The 20,487-nt window shown below is 48.3% G+C and overlaps 1 protein-coding gene and 1 long non-coding RNA gene across 4 annotated transcripts in view; one reads left to right on the top strand and one right to left on the bottom strand.

Moving 5' to 3' along the window:
* MYO18B (myosin XVIIIB) overlaps positions 1-20,487 on the bottom strand; it is a 264,358-nt gene that overhangs the window by 107,386 nt on the left and 136,485 nt on the right. For 2 of the 3 annotated variants that reach the window (XM_035724040.1, XM_027577179.2), the window contains exons 28-33: positions 19,841-19,965; positions 14,770-14,924; positions 10,547-10,670; positions 9,557-9,757; positions 5,917-6,027; positions 1,528-1,632 (exon numbers count right to left, since the gene is read on the bottom strand). In XM_035724040.1, coding sequence (XP_035579933.1) covers positions 1,528-1,632; positions 5,917-6,027; positions 9,557-9,757; positions 10,547-10,670; positions 14,770-14,924; positions 19,841-19,965 — 821 coding nt within the window. The remainder of the gene's footprint in view (positions 1-1,527; positions 1,633-5,916; positions 6,028-9,556; positions 9,758-10,546; positions 10,671-14,769; positions 14,925-19,840; positions 19,966-20,487) is intronic. The other variant, XM_035724041.1, reaches the window with a different exon arrangement.
* LOC113913152 lies at positions 12,287-15,576 on the top strand. Its single transcript, XR_003517108.2, has 2 exons — positions 12,287-12,706; positions 14,995-15,576. It is a non-coding gene; the product is annotated as an uncharacterized LOC113913152 (long non-coding RNA).

Below are 20,487 nucleotides of genomic sequence, written 5' to 3'. Positions count from 1 at the left end.
TCCCACTATCATTCTAGAATCAAATATTGGGCTGGGCTCTCTTGCACTAATGCTAAAGAAAGGGTAACCCCAATGGCTCTGCACTCAATGGCCTGGTTTGCTTGGCTGAGATACTAGAAAATTCAGAGCAGGAAGATGATAAAGCTTTCCTGTGGATTCCTTCAGCTTCCAACCCAGATGCTCAATGCTACGGTCGTCCTGCTCTAGGATTCACTCATTTAATCAATTAAAAAAAAAAATACAGGGGCACCTGGGTGGCTCAGTCAGTTAAGCATGTGCTTTCAGCTCAGGTCATGATCCTGGGGTCCTGGGATCGAGCCCCGCATCAGGCTCCCTGCTCAGGGGGAGTCTGCTTCCCCCTCTCCTGTTCCCCCTGCTTGTGCTGTCTCTCTCTTTCTGTCAAATAAATAAATGAAATATTTAAAAAAAATACATAATAAGCACCTATTTGTCTAAGGCCTGTCTTGAAGAAGGGTCCACATTCCTTTGTGACCAGAAAAAAGTAACTCTGCTGATAGCCAGCGAGATCATTGCCAATTAAAAGACAGTGCATGCCCGTTAAGCAAAGACCTTAGAATACACTCCTGTGTGACTTTAAAAGAAATTATCGAAGCCACAGGCATCTCTCCGATGTTGGGGTTTCACGTAGTGGCACCCACTGGGTGATGGAGGAGTGATTCCTCTCAACTGGGCTATCAGGAGCTGGTGCTGGGCTCGGCGGGCTGCTTTATTTACAGCTGTGAATTTTTTGCAAAGATGGAGGTTGATTTTGTGCTCAGGGGACATTTGGTTATAGCTATAGACATTTCTGGTTGTCGCAATAAAAGGGGGATGGTATGCTGCTGGCATTTAGTAGGTGGAGGCCAGGGATGCTGCTCAGCATCCTAGGGGGCACGGGACCGCCTCCCTACAGCAAGGGACGATGTGGCTTGAAATGTCCACAGTGCCGCAGTTGAAAACCTTGGTATACAGCCATGGCAACCTCCCCGCGGGGCTCTGCCCTCCAGAAGCTCAGAGCAGTTCATTAGCTCACCCAAAGCCATGTAGACAGAAGTGGCCCCAGCGAGGGTTTCAAGCTACATTTGCTCGACTCTGAGCCTGGCTGCCTCTAGCAGAAGTCTTGTTCTCACGAGGCCAGTTGTGAACACAGTCCAGTCGCCATGCACATTCACCCCCTTAAAGCTCGGGCTGCTTACCCTCCCTCCCCAGCAGCTGCTGAAGGCAAGGCGACCTTGCCTGTCCCTTCTGGCTACGGCCACTCTGTTTGTTCTTGTGGTCCTTCCAAGAACCCTGCTGTGTGTGGACCCCAGAAGGCCTCCCTTTGAAGAGCAGTGAGTGTGGACAGGGCCAGAATTGATGGGCCAGAGGGCACCTGGGAGGAGCTGGAGGAGGCTGGCTGAACCGGCTGGCCTCTGGCTTTTCCTGAGGACTTACTGAGCTGTCCTCCCCCTTGGATCCATCTCTCTGAACAGAGCCTAGAGGCCGGGAATGTGTTCTCTCAAACGCCTGCTGGGGCTTCCCTCTTACCTGATCACAGAGGGTTCCAATCAGGCCTTCCAGATCCTGCTTCTCGTGGAGGACCATCTGCTTCTCCTCGTATTCTTGCTCCAGCTGCATTTCGAGCTGGCGGAGCTGTGGGCACAAAGGGCAGATGCAGACATAGGCTAAATGAGCTCCATCCGGACAAAACCCACAAGGCAGGGAGACCATCTGGGGGCGGGGGCAGGATGTGAAGCTCACAGCCCCTTGCCCTGTTCCACAAAGGCCGCCCTAGCGATTAGGAAGTGGGTGTCTCTGTCGGAGAACTCAGGAGCCTAAGCGCTTGGGAGCCCGACAGTTATGGGAAGAGCTGGCCAATGATGGGGAGCCCCTGCCACTCACCGTGAAGCCCTTGCCCCCCAGTTCCTTATCCACTCCCCAACAGCTGTTTCCTTCTCATGCCATGATCTCGCTTGAATAGTTGTGAATCTTGGCACTTTGACTTTTTAAGGCTCTGGGCAACATTGTACCCAACATATTAAAATGTAACCACCTTCTTTATCAAATAGACTGTGACTCCATTTAAAAAAAAAAAAAGAGGAAGAAGTTTGCATTTGCCATTACTCGGCGTTGTGGATTACATGTTCGGGTCTCTCCCAAATCCCTATGTTGAAATTCTAACCCCCCCTGCGCAGTATTATCTGAAGACGCAGGCTTTGGGAGATAACTGGGTTTAGGTGAGGTCCGGGGGGGTGGAGCCCCCATGCTGGGATCAGGGCCTTTCTAAGAAGAGATCGCAGAGAGCTTGCTTCTTCTGTCTCTCTCCACCACCTGAGGACACAGCAAGAAGGCAGCTGTGTGCAAGCCGGGAGGAGGGCCCTCACCAGAGGCCCCATCTGCTGGCACCTTGATCTTGGACTCCCCAGTGTCCAGAACTGTGAGAAATGAATGTCCTTTCAGCCCCCGGTCTGTGATACTGTTATAGCAGTCCAAACAGACTAAGACATTTGGCTCCGGGCAACTCATTTCATTTCATTGGCTCCGATTTCTCTAATCACCCAGCAAAGGCAGGTGCTCTCCACTAAAGTGAATACCCCACGATAAACCCTTTGCACACCTTATTCCCCGCCAGCCCCTCTACCATATGCTGTCTTGCCCACCCCTTCTTCCTCCCTTTCCATGCTGTATCAATGACCCTATTGCACAGATGGGCAAACTGAGTCAGAGAGACGTTCTAAGGCCCCTACTCCTAAGTCAGTTGCCATTAAGAGCAGTTAGCGTTCTACCTCCTGACACCGGTTTTTCTGCCACCCCAGACAGCCATCACCATTCCCACCCAGGTCACTAAAAAATTGATTCCTTGCCACAGCGAGAGATAGATGGGGCAGAGCAGGCGCTAGATGAAGTCCATGTGTCTGCCATCAAGAGAAAAGTACCTTTCTCTGACCTTCCTCTCTCCCTTTATAAATCTGTCCACGGAAAAACCTCAGGAAGGCCTGGGTCACATCTCCACCTCATCGGGGCCCTGGCTCAGGGCACTCATGATGCTTTGAGGCACTTTTAGAATGCACCAGAAGTTGTGCAACCTTCACACAAAGGGCATAGGGGGCAGGGACAGAGGGCTTCCATCTCCTGGCCCCATGGAGGGCAAACTAGTGATTGATGGTCACTTACGTAGAAAGCAAGTCCATTTCAAAACTTTAAGAGTGAGAGACACAAGGCCCTCTGCTCATATCTGCTTTTAGAGTGCAGGCTGGCAAAGCTAAAACACATTTTGAAAAATACACAAAATAATAAAGACTCTGTATCAAGCCAGGCAAAGTTTTCTGGAGTGTGTTCTGCAAGATGGCTCCCCACGGCATGATGGGTACGTAGGTGGAGGAAAGTCCACGCTAGAATGAGTGTGGGAACCACTGAGTTAACGGGTTCTTCAGTGCAAGACTTATCAGAGCCTTTGGCAAATTCATGTGTAGGAAGCACTAAAGGATACGGCATTGCCCAAGGCTGACTTCTCTCAGTGCTTCCTAAAATGGCCTTCCACGGTCCAAACATTTGCAAAAGAAAAAGAATTTAAATCTAGCATTTTCAGTAAGAGACTGGGCTTGGGAGTGAGACAGACCTAAGCTTCAAGTCCTAGCTTGGCTACTTCCTGGCTAGGTAACTTTGGGCAACTCACTTCACCATTTTGAATTCTGGTTTTCTCATCTGTGAACCAGGACCACAAACCTCACAGAGTCCTTCAGAGGAGCAAGGAAGCTGACGGACAACAAGAACCCAGCCAGGTGCACGATGCCCACTGGGTGTTCAAAGAATCCCATTCATTTCTCCCAGATATGTAAGAACGGAGAAAAAGCAGAAACTGACCCCTCGATGCAAACTCCCAGCACTTTACAGTTTATAAGCTACTGCCCATTCTTTTATCTCCTCTTCACAAGAGCAGGGGAGGGCAGAATATTTTCTATCTTGCTTGTATGTCTTAGATGAGAAAATGGAGTCTCAGGGAGGTTCTGAGACTTAACTCAGGGACACACAGGTCTAGATGAGTCCAAAATCGTTGACTTTCTTTCCAACCCTGGGGAGTTTGGGAAGGAATGCACTTGATTCCTCAGGATGAATCCATGTGAAGCCCCAGAGGGACTGAGCTTTAAGGGGACCCCAAAAGGAGTATTTGAAGAGCAGGACAGGCAGCAGATGCAGCAGCATCCACCACTGGGGGGTGAAGATTGGGCTTAGCTCTCAAACACTTCCTTGGAGTAAGGGCAGGGTACCAAGGCAGTCTGATCTGCCCGAGGATGTGCTCAGCTAGACTCCCATCTCCTTCCGAGGTTCTGACAATCACCAAGACATCCTTCAGTCCTGCCCAGGAGGATGCTTGGCTGTGGGCTCTGCAGGGCACCAAGGCCCCATGCCCTCCTTCTCTTGGATGGATGAATCACACCCAGGAGCAAGGGAACCACCTGGCTGGTTCATTGGCTCTTCTGCAGGGCCCACTGCTGGAAATCCACTATTGCTTGTAAGTTTCCAACAAACAAGGATTCCATTACAAAACTGCTGCAATGTTTCCCCATCTGAGATCTCCCTGAGTCTTCACTGTGACCCTGCAAGTAGTCACATTATCCTATCTTACAGATGACAACAGTGAAGCTTATTAGTAAGGTTGTGTGGTTCCTCCAATAGCCCCACACTTGGTAGCTGATGACACTGAGACCTGACCGAAGCATGACTTGACTCCATGACTCCAATGAAAAGCAGTGACATTGGCTTTCCTGTGTGTCTTATAAATGAGATCTGAGTGACCAGCGCTGGATACAGAGCAAGGAGTCCAGGAACAGCATGGACTTAAGTAGCAGTGAAGGCTTTTAAATCACTTTCCCAAGACAGCACCATTGCTAAGGTGGAAGGGCAGAGATCCAAACCAAGAGTCTGGGAATGCCAACACCCAGGCCCTCAAGCCCTACAGTCTAGAGGTCTCCAGTCTAGAGGTCTCTGCAGACAGACCGCCGAGGGAGCCTATAACAGGAATCAGCTTTGAAAAAGGCTACTCCACCCTTTCTTGGAGATCCAACTGCCCACAAGACGATGAAGGACCTGGAGGGGTCCCACAGCGAGAAAACCTGTTCACTGAGCCATAACCCACAGCTTTCCAGCCATTCCACTTAAGAGATGCATCCTCTATTCATATCAGTCAATGCATCTGTAAGGATGTTTATCTCGGCATTGGTTAGAGTAACAGAAAATCCGAAAATCCTCAATGCCCAACCACAGGGGACTTGTTGAACAGATTACAGCACGTGCCTAAGGTGGACTGCTTTTAAAGCTCTTAAATATGTAAGTTAGATCTGTATTTACTGACATGGAAAGAGGCCCAGGACACACCGCTGAGTGAAAATAGCAGGCTTCAAGAAAGCATGACCCCATTTAGGGAAAATGATATCTCAATAAATATGTATGCGTGTGTGTACAACGACAGAGAGCTATGAAATGACTTTTAAAATAGTAATAATGATGGTTTCTAGGTGGTACGATTGCAAGGATTTATTGCTTTCTTACCCACTGTTTGAAATGTCTGCAGGAGCTTGGATGAAGTGTAAGAAATTATTTGCAAAGGAAATAGCCAGAAAAGACTAGTCCCCTCCTTGAAACCTGTTAAGTCCTTACTCCAGGTATAAAGTCACATGGCATTATGGGCTTTTGGCAGAAATCTTGGAGTGCTGATGCTTGACAGTTCCAGTAGCTTCTGGAAGTTCTAGGACCATATTTAAGATAGATACTTCTGCTCTCACACCCCTGACAACTAAGGTCTTAGGTGGTTGCAGGAATAGTCTGTCCCCGGGCCCTAGAATCCACCCCTCTCCCCGCCTCCCACTCAAAGGAAGACGGCACCAGGACCAGACCTGCCAGGGCCCAAGGGCACAGTTCTGCTTACTGTTCACATACCCGCTTCTGGCAGGACTGGCGGACATCTTCCAGCTCCTCTTCCTGGTCCTCACGATCCTTCTGGTGCATCTGCTTCATCCGCTCTATCTCCAGCTCAAACCTCTGGCGGAGCTGCGGGGCAGCAAGGACAGAGGCACATGAGGGCGACCCACACCAACCATGTCAGACTGGGTATCGCCCCTCCTGCATTTTTCATTTCTGGAGTGCGGGGAGGAGAGTCAAGTCATCCCCCAGGCACCCAGGAAGATCAGAAATGATGGATAAATAGCCCACATGCTGCCTCTATCCCTACCTGCAGTCATTACAAGCATCACTAATCAATCACACTCTTTCCCATTGAATTTAGACAGAAGACTCCCTCAGGATCCTTCTCAACACTTTCAACATGAAACAAATGTGTCATCCCTGGAGCAAGCATCGGTGAGGGTTTTTTGGATGGATGGCTAGGCGGGTGGATGGATGGTAGAGCAAAAGTTTATTCATGGAAACAAGAAAGCCTGCAGAGGGAGAACGTTCGCCCAAAATGTCACCTTGGACAATTCACTTGGCCTCTGATTACTTTGTGGAAAACCACCACGTCAGGATGCTTTACGAGAATTCAATAAGATCACGCATATAAAGTATTAGCACATTGTATGGCACATGATTACGACTTTTTCTGTTGAAAGCAGACAGGAAGGACTGCCTTCCTCCCTTCCTGGAAGACAAAATTAAGAGCTGTGTCCCTTTTAAATGAGAGCCTCCAAAACTTGCTCAGAGCCAACAAAGAGTCACATGTGCTGCAGGATATTTAAACTGTGTGACGTTGTATAGAAGGTTCTAGAATTGGAAGCAGATGTCATGGTTTCCTGTTGCGGTTCGAGACACTCCTTTCTTGATCTTTGTAATTGAGGGACTGACCCACGCTCTTGCCTCTCAAATTCCGTGGTGTGTTAGCATTACATTATGCAATTTTTAAAAATGTACATTTCAGGGCTTCACCCTAGACCGACCGGATCAGAATCTCCAGGGTGCCGGCTCCAAGAGTCTATACTTCCAAGCTTCCATTTATCTCTACTCTAATGCCGTTGGTCATGGAGCAGCATTTGGAACCCAATACCATGGACGGGTTACAATGTAGAAACTAACTTTCTGATCATTTACCACACCACCCAGAGCCTCTCACCAAGCCTTCAGAAGGTTACAATTGCTGCCCCTCACATGGAAATTAAATTGGGAAAAAACAATCTTCGTCTTTTAAAATGTTGATAATATTCTCTACCATGCAGGACCATGGTGGAGAGGCAAAAGGCAGCGTACCACAGAGCCCCTATTACAGCCCCTGGCATAAAGTAGGCTCACTTTAAATGTCAACCTCCTTCCTCGCCTCCTTTAAAATGACAGAGGTTATGGGAAGATAATCCAAAACGAGGAGCTTAAGCAAGTAAATATAATATTTCTTTTTCATTTTTTTCTAGCCTCTTGGACACTCCTGACATCTGCAATACAATTTATGTCAAGCTCATATGAGTTAACATAAAATTCCCTGGAAAAAGTGCTATACTGTGATCAATAAATATCTCCTGATGTCTACAAGGACACAGTGTGGTGTGAGGTTCTGGGCGAAGCTAAAGATGGATTCAAGTGTTACGTCAGCCTCGCCTTCTGTGTATGCTGAGGGTTGAAAATTAGGAAGGACGCATTAACTTTCTGGTCCCTGAGGTCATAGGAGTACATTTCTGCTCCTGAGCACCAAGGGGTCCCCTGGTGGTATCTTAAAGAACTCAGAATTTTCCAAAGTGCTCGCTTTATTCTTGACTCTGGGTTGCTATACGAGATGCACCATTCTCCACATCCCTTAAAGTGATCTACGAAGATATTCCACCTCCTTCATGAACCTCTGTGGATTCCTAGCTGGATCTGGGGGAAGCCAGGGGATTGACAAGGCTCCAGTTTCACCGTACAGAGGAGGAGACTGCAGTCTAGAGAAGACAGGGGGGCTTGCTTAAGGTCATAGAGACTGAGCTGCCTGGAGGACCCCATGTGGATGTGACCATATTTCAGCTCCTTGAATACCACAGGACTTTCCTGCCCCCAGGCCTTTGCACGGGCTATTCCTCCTGCACGGAACTCTCTTGGTGCCAACTTGGACTCATCCTTCAGTAAATGTCACTTCCTCTAGGAAGCCTTCCCTGATCGTTCCCCCAACCCTGCTCCCAAGACCAGAGATGCAAATTAAACTTTCTCAAGATGCTCAGCGTGACTATAAACTTCCAGAAGGCAGAGGGCACATCTGCCTTGGTTTTTTGTTTTTTGTTTTTTTTTTTTTTTTTTTTTTAGAGAGACAGAGAGAGTGGTGGGGAGGGACTGAGGGAGAGGGAGAAAGAAAGAATCCCAAGTAGGTCCACACTGAGCATGGAGCCTGACGCAGGGCTCGATCTCACGACCCTGAGACCATGCCCCGAGCCAAAATCAAGAGTCAGATGCTTCACTGACTGAGCCACCCAGGCACCCATGTCTTGTTTACACCCGCATCCTTAGCATCCACACCTTGCATGATGCAAAGTAGGCACTTGATAAATTCTCGTAGGCTGAGTTAGTTAAAGGAGCTCAGTTTTCTGAACTGCTTCAGACTCTGTCCCTCCATGCCCGCCACACCCGGTCTCGGTACCTAGGAGGCTCCCTGCCAGCGGAGTGAGAGTAAGTAAGAAGCCAGGTCAGGCACCCCTGCCTTCTCACTCCCTCACCCCACTGAACCAGAGCTGCTCAGAGTTCATCTGCTCTATATATTCATGCTACCTAGTCAGATTTTCTTGGAAAGGGGGTCCCTGCCTTATAACCGCTTCAAAATCATTGCCACTTGTGAAATGCCGCATGAGAAATTTCTTTCCAGCTAAGCCTCAGGAAAAGGTTTTGTTTCCACTTGAAAATCCGGTTTGTCTTTACCTTGGGATAACAAAGAGCATGCAACTCACATTTCCTTTTTCTCTTTGGCCACCAGGAATTTTAGAGCTGAAACCATTAAGGGTATAAGATCACATGTTTTGTGTATCCGCCACCCCAAACCTCCTTGGTGTCTATTTTAGTGTATGTTTTTCTGGCTTGAATTGTTTTATTTATAATTTTTCTGTTTTAGGATGCGTACATTCTGAAAGCTGCTTCAAATTCTTTGTGGAATGAGGCGGGCACGTCAACAAAGAAGCCGACAAAGAAAATCTTCATCAGAAACTTCATTAAGCGTGCTGGTATTAGGGGAGTCGATATTCCTGCCTTATTTCCCTTAGTGATTTTGTGTTTCCCAAAGATTAGTGCCCCAGTCTCCCTGGAGGTTGTGCACAGCACTGTGCATGCAGGAGGTGATTTGGACTCAGATGTCACGAGCTCCAGATCCATCCCTGACACCCCCCCTGTGTCTCCGAGCCTCAGCTTCCACATCTATGAAGAGGGGATCATACTGGTGTCTGACCCTCGCAGGATGGCAGGAGTGGGCTAGATCAGGAAGGATCTAAATGCCAGGTGTGGAGGTTAAGAGGGTCTCGGGGTTGATAGGGAGCCACAGCAGAATAAGGAGACGCTGAGCGAGGTGAGGTGCCAATGTTGCATTTCAATAACCCCCTTCTGCACCGGAGCCAGTATGGGACCTGGGACAGAGATTTCCTACCTGCTCCAGCTGCTTGATGGTGTTTTCTTGCTGGTTCTGGATTTTCTGTTGCTCGAGGGCGCTAGATTCCAGCTTCCAGAGCCTCTCCTTCAAGCCAGCGACACAGTTCTCCCCCAGAGAAGACAATCCCAACAGCTCGTGCTTATGGGCCTGCAGAGTCTCCACCTCCTGCTTCAGCTGTGAGGTTTCCTGCTCCTTTTGCTACAGAGACCAAGGGAGCAGAGATGCAGAGTCGCGTGACCCCACGTCCCACCCGCCAGGGAACAACCTGTCATCCCTACCTCGGCCTGGAAACCCTGGCAGGACCCCCTGTGCAACACAGAGGGCTGCTCCCTGGGACAGCTCACACAAGCAGGGGTGGGGGTCTTTGTGGGGGAGCAACACCACGGCCCCCAGAGTTAGACCTCAAAGCACATAAAGGGAGTGTTTGCCCATTTGTAAGCCGTGCATCTACCGAGGGGGGGGTTGAGACACCGGGGCAGCGAGGCAAGGTGTCCAGAAATGCCTCGTCCAGGTTAGAAAGTCAGCTCCAGGGTCAAAGAACTTTGGGCTAGACCAAGAAATTGCTGAATGCCAGGCTGAGAGCTCTCTTGGGGGTAGCAGGGAGCCACAGAAGGATGGGAAGCTATTGAGTAAAGTGCCCGTGTCATATTTTAATAAAATCCCTCTGCACTGGAGCCCGCATGGGACAGGGCGCTGCCCCTAGATGGGGTGACAGTAACTCATTCTTTGCCCAGCCTCTCCTATCTCCCAAGTGGGTACCTTGAAAGTGTTCAGATCATCTGATGATCACTCTTCCAACCACTGTTTGTTGTATTAAGGCACCCTGGGACCCCTGACTTCAGCTGGTTGGCGGGGACCAGCATACCCCTGCCACCAACCCCCTCCAGAGTTCTCTCCCTGGCACTATTTACCTTGGGTGCACAGGGGGGTTTCCTGGAAGCCAGCAACTAAGAGCCTAGAGTGCTCTATGCCCTCCCCATCCCTTACCTTCAACTGTTGCTGAAGCTGCCCTAGTTCCCACCGGACGCTGGTGTTCTCCTGGGTCACTTTCTCTCGAAGACTCTTCTCAAACACGGACTCCCCCAGGGCCTGGGCCAGCTGCATATCAAACCTGTTCAAGCAGAGTGTATGTCACAGCACTGTGGGGGGGAACAAGGGTTGGAGAGAAGTGTATGTCACAGCACCTGGGGCTTGGGGGTGAACAAGGGTTGGAGAGAAGCAGTGAGCCTGCCGGCAAGCACGAAAAAGAAACAGAGAGAGAGAAAGAGAGGGAGGGAGAGAGAGATGGAAGTTCTCACACCGTGCTTTTATGTAAGGTTGTGGATATGCAGGAGGAATCTAGAATGTCAGAGAGCAACTTTTAGGGCTCAAATAGAGTTTCCACAAAAATAATAGAGACTTACATAAAACACGATTAAATACAGGGTGAAAACCACAGTAGAATAAAACTATATACAGGTGCAGAAAGAAGAAAAAAACATATAGAATCATAGAAAAATCTCATCTATCTGGTTTGCCCATATATGCGAAGACTCTTTAAATCTATAAGGCCCAGGTTTGGGGTCTAATAGTCACTGATCGGTGAAGGAATGGAAGTATATATCTGTACAACGAGAGTCTACACTGCGTGTCCTACAGGGTATCACCTGGCTCCTGCACTCATCATCAGCTATGTTAGAGCCCAGTGATTACTGATAAAAGGACGGACATTAATACATTTGGTCTTGCCTTCATTTATTTCCCCAGCAAAAAACACAGAGACTCGACAGTCCTCTTGGGGGCTGTCTTGGGAATCAGGAAATGCCTCGTTTGGGGCCCACCTGCCCCTCCACAACGGTGACCGCTGAGTGAGAAGAACCTCCAGGATTTGACATCACGCCACGCAGTTCCCTTGCGCTTCCACCCCTCTCCCAGCTGAGGAAATCAGTAGAGGAGGCTCTGCCAAGGCTCAGTAAGATGTGACCTTGGTCACTTGACCTTGGTCACTTGCCCTCGGCCCACACGGAAAGCCCCACGGCTCCAGGGAACTGGGCATGGCCAGAATGGCTGAACTGGGCGTGGGGCCTGCGCCCCGGTGAGAAGAAAGTCTCCCCTGTTCCAAGACTATCCAATGTATCTTAACACTAGACGGTCATTCAAAGCCTCAGACTCCCGAAAGAGCCCATCATGAGTCACAGGAGGGAGTTCTCCTGTTGGAAGAGCCCAGGAGCTTTCTGATTGGCTGATGGTGACATCATTCAAGAGGCACCACTGGCCACCTAGAAAGGGAAACATCGTATTGGTAATAATGCTCCAGAGTCGCAGAGTGCCGGGCTCTGCCATGGGGTCCGTGCAGTAACAATTCAACAAGAAACATGGTAATGATATCCATCTTACAGAAGAGGAAGCTGAAGTTCAGAGAGGCAGAGTGATTCAGCCCCAAATGCCGGCCGGGGTCCAGCTGCTTTGTTGTCTTAGCTAGGCCCCCCATCTACCTGGCACAGGTGGGGGCAGACCGTGGGGACAGGCAGTGACAGAGGGTTCTGAGGAGTCCCTGACCTAACAGGCCACCTGATGCCAAAGAATGGCTCCTACAGAGACCCGAACTTCTGGAACACATGGACCGACCAACTGCCTGAGGCCAGATGGATTCACACACCCGCTTCACCCCACCAGAAGCAGGCCTGGGGTCTAACCTCCAGCAAGTGTGGGAGTCAGTGAGCCCAGCACAGGCCTCACCGCAGGGAAGCAGGCTGGGAGTTCTATCGGCCCTCGGAACTGAGCTCTGTGACCCGTGGGGTAACCGTGGCAACAAGAAGCCAAGCCCAGATGGAACCACTTTGGGCCGCTGTGAACTTAGAAGCCACAGTGGGAGCAGGGAAACCACGGGCGTGGAGACATCAGTCCACCCAGGGCCCAGCAAACCGAGGAGGCGGCTACATCTACACTTTGATTAGACTTAAAAGTGCTGCTCCCTTCTAGATCCTTCCCCACTACAGTCATTTTGCCTGATTTCCCATCATTAGAGTGAGGCTTCTATCATCCATAGGCTCCCTGCTAAAATGCTGGTCCACCCAGAAAGATAATGGCTGCCATTTGCAATGAGCTTCAGGACATGAATTAATGTCTGCCAGGAGATGTAGAGGGGTAGGGAGCATCACAGGACAGGTAAGTCTTGGGGGGGAAGCAATGTAAGTATGAAGAAATGGGGACTTTCCCAGGGAGCCCTACCGGGAAGGTCTTAAGTGCCTAGAATGGAGGATTCTGCCCAAGGGGTGTCAGGGAAAGACCAGAGAGATGGAATTTTCTGGTTGCATAAACTCCATGGACAGCCCCCAGCCCCATCAGAGAGCAGAAACCCTCCATATAACCCCTCAGAACAGGAGCGGAGGGGCACCTGGTTGGTTCAGTCAGTTAAGCATCTGCCTTCGGTTCAGGTCATGATCCCAGGGTCCTGGGATCGAGCCCTGCATCGGACTCCCTGCTCAGCGGGGAGTCTGCTTCTCCCTCTCCCTCTCCCACTCACCCCTGCTCGTGCTCTTTCTCTCTCTGAAATAAATAAATAAAATCTTAAAAAAAAAAAAAAGAACAGGAGCAGAACCCACAGATGAAGGCCAAGGTTGTCATAGATGGCAGAAACCCCAAGGGGAGGCTGGAGTCACCACCTCTTGGTTTTACAGATGGGGTCTATAGGAGCTATTTTTTTTTTTAAGATTTTATTTATTTGACAGAAAGACAGAGAGAGAGTACAAGTAGGCAGGGTGGCAGGCACAGGGTGAAGGAGAAGCAGGCTCCCCGCTGAGCAGGGAGCCCAACATGGGACTTGATCCCAGGACCCGGGAACATGACCTGAGCTGAAGGCAGACGCTTCACTGACTGAGCCCCCCAGGTGCCCCTATAGGAGCTATTCTTCAGCAATAAGTCCAAGAACTCCTTCGGAACTCAGCCTTTCTCTGGCCCAGAGAGGCACTATCATGTGACAAGGTCACACAGGAAATGGCCAAGGTAGGACAAAGCCATTTTCCCCACCGCAAGGACAAGGTTCAGCCAGAGTCCTCAGGAAGGTGAAAAAGGAAACAGAGTCAGATATCAATAAAAGATTAAAGAAACCTCTCGTTTTGAGAGGGCATGCTAACAACCCCCCAAAGACATTTTTTCCGACAAGAAGAAGCCAGCTCAGAAAGGCTCCAAAGTGAGAGAAACAATATTTAATTATGCAGACCAAGTTCAAAATCTATGCCACTCCCATGAAAAATATAATTCAGTTTGCCACCTTTTGCACCTCTCATAACATATTTATCCCAGACTGTCTAACTAAAAGACACTGTATCTCGTCACTTTGTCTCCAATCAAGTCTCCATTGGAGGTCATCTGACTCAAAACGGGACCCTGAACACCCCTAACTACCCTCACCAAGCAAGCTGAAGGGCTTCTGACAAAGCCAGGGTGTCCACGGATAAATCAGCTCCAAGGGCTCCAAGGTTTTGCAGACAGAAGCTCCTGGGTCCCAGTCTAAGCTCTACCATTTGGGAAGCATGGGAACCAGAGTGCAGCTCCAAGAATGGCATCGTGATAATGCAAAAGGCCTCATTTGTCCATGCCAGAGCTGCTCACGTGATCTGAGAGTCTAAGCCCTAAATGTCAAGAGCAATGAGTAAATTTTTGGCCTCCCCATTCTGTGGCCCACAATGGGGCTGGGAATCAGATGTCAGTCTGTTGGGCCTACCAACCATATCATTTAGTCCTCACCGCTATGGGGTGTTCTCCTCCCCGACCCGAGGATGAGAAACTGAGGCTCAGGGGGTTGAATGACTTGTCCAAGGTCAACTAGAAAAGGGCACGGCAAGGTCTTGAACTGGGGTGGTTTGACATCAGCGCTTGCTCCCCCAACCACCATGTTAGGGTGTCCTTGCCCTTCATAACCAACTCTTCACTTGATAAACGGGGATGTTGAGGCCCAGAGAGGCCAAGAAAGCTCCCCGAGGTCACATGGCCGATTGGGTAACAGGAAGGAATTGCTTCTTGCTGCAGACATGGGAGAACCTTACAGGAATAAGGTGTGAGGGGTGGGGAGGATATTAGGGGCCGGACAAGAGGGTTAGGCCTCGTGGAGGAGGGCCCCTGAAAGAAGTGAGGGGGGCTGAGGAGGAGAACCTGGAGACCCCAGAAGACCCCCGCACCAACGCAGCCCACCCCAGAACCCCAGGCGACGGGTGTGATCTGTAACTTACTTCTTCTGCTTCTTCTCAAGCTCGTGATTTCGGCTCTGCTGGTTCTCCAGCTGGAGGCGGGTGTCCTCCAGGTCACAGGTCAGATGGTGGCACTTCCTCTTCAGCTGGTGGGCCATTTTCTTGGCCCCCTCACAAGCTCTTTGCAGCTCCCCGAGCTGTGGGAGTCACAGAATGAATTACCCGGCTCGGTCACCACTTGAACGGGCTTCCTACTTTTTACTTCAGGCAACTGTGCCATCCCTAAGGTGAGCGTGGCGGAGAGAGAGAAGGTGCTGGAGCCGGAGAGACCCAGACTGGACCACTTTCTGCCTGTGTCGCCATGAGGAAGCGACTTCTCTGACCCTGTCTGCTCAGTGGGGAGATGGGGGCCATTCCATCCATCTCTTGGGGTCGTGTTTAATTTGCCTCCATAATAGTCCTGCCAAGGCACCCACAGATTCTTTACATGTCCTGCCTCAACACACCAGCCCCTTGAGTCCTGTGTAATTAATAGCCCCATCCACGGGCATCACATGTCCGAGCCATGTGGGGATTAGCCATGAAGCAGCCAAAATGGTGCATCTCGAGGATCTGCCCACGAGACGAGCTCTGAAGGTTAGAGCCATAAATGGCACTTTCGATGGGCCAAATGGCACTTTCGACGGGCTGAATGACACAGCAATACACGTAACTGTAAACACACAAAAGCAAAGTGTCTTGCCTCTTCCTCAAGGAAAAAAACCCTCCCAAATGTCCTAGTTTAAATCTGGGAGAGAGGACAACTCAGCACACTTGCTTTGAAGAAATGGCCTCATTAAAGAATTTCTTTAAATAAGCAAAACTCTGAGTTAATGAAGCCTGTAATTCTAAATTCAGTATTTGAAGGCAAATGGGATGTTTTCTTAGATTCTGCGGCTCAGAAAAGGTTGCAGCTTTATTACTTTTTAATGCAGCATGCATAGCTCCCCCCTTCCTTGGGGAGACTGACCCGCCTTTATAATTTGTTACTAAAGAACTCTGCTGTTTCCTTGCAGTTGGTTTTATCTACAGCTCAGGATGCTTTTGAGGATCACAAAATAATGTCCATCTTGGAAGTGACCACTAAAACCATCATTGCCAGGGAGGATCCTGAGCTTCCATTGTTTATAAAACCCCATGTGATCTCACCCTGACCCCCCTCTGCAAGGTGGTCATGCAATGCTTTTCTCTCGCAGTGAGGAGATATGTACAACAGTAGGACAGGCAAATATGACCTCAATTCTCAAGGTGCTCATCACCAATGGGGGTGGGGGACCAAGAAGTAAGCAGATATTATAATACATCATGATGAGGTTTATACTTGGGGACACAATTCAGGAGCACCCAACCAGTCTGTATCAGGGGAGACTTTCTGGAGGGAAGGACATGTAAGCTCAGATCTTAAGGATAGTTGGAAGTATCCAGATCAGGGAGAGAGAATATTCTAGGAAAAGGTAACGTATGTGCAAAGGCCCAGAGGTGATGAAGACTAAGGCAGTGCAAGGGAAGAAGATAGAGAGCCCCAAAAAGAGACTCACTGAGATATAGACATTTGAGGTTTCACAAAGGGATAAAGGTGATACAATGAGCAAAACAGTCTTTTCCACAAATGATGCTGAGACAACTGGTCATCCACATGCAAAAAAAAAAAAAAAAAAAAAGAATCTTGACACAGACCTTACACCCTTCACAAAAATTAACTTAAAATGGACCACAGACCTATATGTAAAATGCAAAACTATAAAGCTCCCGGAAGATAATGTGGGCAAAAACCTACATGACCTTGGGTTTGCCAATAACTTTTTAGAAATACACCAAAGGCATGACCCATGAAAGAAAGAGTTTATAAGCTGGACTTCATTAAAAGTTAAAAATTTCTGCCCCACAAAAGACACTATCAAGAAAATGAAAAGGCAGGGGTGCCTGGGTGGCTCAGTCAGTTAAACAACAGCTTTCGGCTCAGATCATGATCCCAGGGTCCTGGGATTGAGCCCCACATTGGGGGGGGGTCCCTGCTCAGTGGGGAGCCTGCTTCTCCCTCTCCCTCTCCCACCCCCCCCGCTTGTGCTTTCTCTCACTCTCTCTCAAATAAATAAATAAAATCTTTAAAAAAAGAAAGAAAGAAAATGAAAAGGCTAGCCATGGACTGGGAGAAAATGTTGGCAAAAAAACATATTTGATAGAGGACTGTTAATCAAAATATACAAAGAATGCTTAAAACCCAACAAGAAAACAACTCAATTAAAAAATGGGCCAAAGACCTTAAAAGACAGCTCGCCAAAGAAGAAAGACAGTGAATAAGAGTCTGAAAAGGTGCTCCACGTCATAGGGCATCAGGGAATTGTGAATTAAAACAAGACACCACCACGCACCTATGAGACTGGCCAAAATCGGGAACACAGACAACACCAAATGCTGCCAAGGATGTGAAGCAACAGGAGCTCTCAGTGCTGGTGGGGATGCAAAATGGGACAGCCACAGTGCGAGACAGTTTAGCAGTTTCTTCAAAACTAATTACACTCTTCCCATATGATCCAGCAATTGTTCTGCTTGACCCAGAGGAGTTGAAAGTTTCTGTCCACATGAAAACCTGCACATGGATGTTTAGTTCAGCTTTACTCAAAAATTGCCAAAACATGGAAGCAACCAAGATGGTCTTCAGTAAGTGAGTGGATACACTGTGGTCCATCCAGGAAATAGAATATTATTCAGCACTCAAGAGAAATGAGCTATCAAGCCATGAAAAGATGTAGAGTCATACATGTTTGAATACAATACAATATAAAATGCCAATGACTAAGTGAAAGAAGCCTATCTGAAAAGGCGACATACCATATGATTCCAACTATATGACATTCTGGAAAAGGCAAAAGGATGGAGGGATGAATTGCTGAGGCAGAGAGAATTTTTAGGGTAGCAAAACTCTTCTATAAAACTATAATGGAGGATCCATGTCATTATACATTTGTCTAAACCCATGGAATGGACAACACCAAGAGTGAACCCTAATGTAAACTATAGACTTTGGGTAATAATGATGCATTAACAGAGGTTCAGCCATTGTACTGAGGGGGTCACTCCAGTGGGGGGTGTTGACGATGAGGGAGGCTATGCATGTGTATAGTCTAAGCAGGGGATGTGTAGGAAGGTACCTTCCTCTCTATTTCGCTGTGAGCTTTAAACAAGTGTGGTTGGATTCAGCATGCTAGAGCCAGTACACTCACTTATGAGAGCTGATTCTCTTCCCAATTCCACACCCTGTACTCTCACAATGGCAAGCCGACATTGACCCCAGGAGAAACATTTACACCGTGGAATTTGGCAATTGGCAAATGCTGGACATCAGGGTGTTTATTTTTAGAGGCCCAGTTACCAACACACTACTAGCTGGAGTGTAGGCTTGTTAGAGGTAGTCTAGGCGTAGTTGGAGACCACGCAAAACAGGCAAAGAGGCCAAACTATGCCTACATTCATCTAGAGAATGATGAATCTAGATACAAATACCTGATATTTGTAATGTTCAGCTGCACTTTCAAGAAAGGAAGGAAAATTTCAGGATATCCAAAATGCAAAGGACACAAAACAAGAGCCATGATGGCAGATGCTGATGCTCTGGCAGCCAGAGTGGGGGAGAAGAGGAGCAGCCGAAAGATCCAGAAATATCACTAAGGATCATGGCTGTGTTTGAATGCCCAGACAGAGACAAGAGACAAAGCCTTGGGACTGTGGAAGGTGGGGGTTGGAGAGAAGACCCCCTGCATTAAGTCAGGACCCTCAAAGCATTGCACTTTGGAGTGAGGGGGTAGGAAAAGCTCCACACACCAGCCTGGAAGGCGGTCAGAAGGCCTGGTGCCAAGCTGGCTCTGGGTGGAGGAGAACGTATTCCCATAAGAAATCAAAACCCTAGGTCTGTGTATCAGGTGGGTTGAGAGCTTGAATTGGCACTTTGCCCATGTTGCAAAAATCTGCAATGGAGAGAATTTTGCATAATCTCAGGGGCTGCTGTAGAATTTGCTGAGATTATGCAAAATCCTCCTTCTAGAGAGCATCTAGGAGCAAAAATGCTCCTTCTAGAGAAACACACCCACAAACCTATAAACGTAGAACTGCCATGAAAATCAATACAAAGTTTTTTAAAATTTAAAAGTAAGAGCAACTGACACAAAAATAACTAAATTTACCATAAGAGTCAGAGGAAGGAACCATATCAACAATGGCCACCCCAATCTTAATCAGTGGTGGAAGGATGGTCTCAGAACTGTTTGTGTCAATTGGCCATTTAAGTTTAATAGTAAAAGACTGGTTAATGATAACAATGCATCATAAAACTTTCAGAAGGAAAGGAGAATGTTTTGTGGACCGTTTGTTTTGTGTGTGTGTGCGTGGCAGTTTTAAGTTATTAGTTTTTAAAATCAGTACTTTTTAATGGAAACAACTTGATCAAAAATCTGTCACAGAATTCTGAGACCCATTAAAACAAAGTTTAATGAGAGAAAAAAATCAGAGGAAGAAAAAGTAACATTCCATCACACAGACTCCGTAGTGCGGGAGTAAGAGGGATGTGTTAAAGATGAGCTCACAATCAAAATTTACAAAGCGCTCAAGGAAACAGTCCACCATGAAAGTCAGCATAATTTGCAGTAACAGCACAGTCTGAAAGAGACTGGAAGATCTCTTGGCAGCAGTGTGGCAGGTGGGTGAGGGGAGAGGCTGAAGGCAAGGAGACCAAGTAGGAGGCTGTTGCTCTGGTCTAGATGAGAGTTGGAGGTGGCAGATTAGAGGCAAACGTGATGGATAAGATTGGATGATCCTAAGGGCATATTGCAATCATTTGACAGAGGAGAAAGATCTGAGGTCCAAGACGCAAGACTCTTTATTCCAGAGTATTCTTTCCCCGTGTACAACACCCACATATAGACAAAATGCTTCCCATCTCCCATAGTGGAGGTGGAAAAACATGAAATGGGGGTGCCCTCCTTCTCCCTCCCCAGATTTGGCCAATACCTTGAACAGTGCTGCCAAGAACCTGCCCAATCTGACACTTTGGGGACCCAGACTAGCTACAACCTCTTACCTTCTGCTCCAGCTCTTTCCTGGATGTGAGCTCTGAGTCCAACCTCTCCTCGAATTGCTGCAGACGCTTCCTGAGGAACTCGTTCTCCATCTGAGCACAGTCGAAGCGAATTTGCCATTCGTCTGCTTTTTAACAGAGTCAGGGGTGGGGGAACCAGGAGGAGAGGCGAGGTGAATGAGGGTGGTTCTCTCACACTCTCTTAGCTCTTTGCACACAGTTTCACAATATGGAGCTCCTGAGGCCTGACCTTGGACTTCAGGTTAAGAAATTCTGCTTTACAATTGCACTACTGGGTATTTACCCCAAAGATACAAATGTAGGGATCCGAAGGGGTACGTGCACCCCAATGTTTATAGCGGCAATGTCCACAATAGCCAAACTGTGGAAAGAGCCAAGATGTCCATCGACAGATGAATGGATAAAGAAGATGTGGTATATATACACAATGGAATATTATGCAGCCATCAAAAGGAATGAGATCTTGCCATTTGCAATGATGTGGATGGAACTGGAGGGTGTTATGCTGAGTGAAATAAGTCAATCAGAGAAAGACATGTATCATATGACCTCACTGATATGAGGAATTCTTAATCTCAGGAAACAAACTGAAGGTTGCTGGAGTGGTGGGGGGTGGGAAGGATGGGGTG

This window comes from Zalophus californianus, chromosome 14 (genome assembly GCF_009762305.2).
Source record: "Zalophus californianus isolate mZalCal1 chromosome 14, mZalCal1.pri.v2, whole genome shotgun sequence".
Lineage (NCBI taxonomy): Eukaryota > Metazoa > Chordata > Mammalia > Carnivora > Otariidae > Zalophus > Zalophus californianus.
Note: the sequence above shows the minus strand (reverse complement) of the source record. Positions and strands in the feature narration are given on the sequence as shown.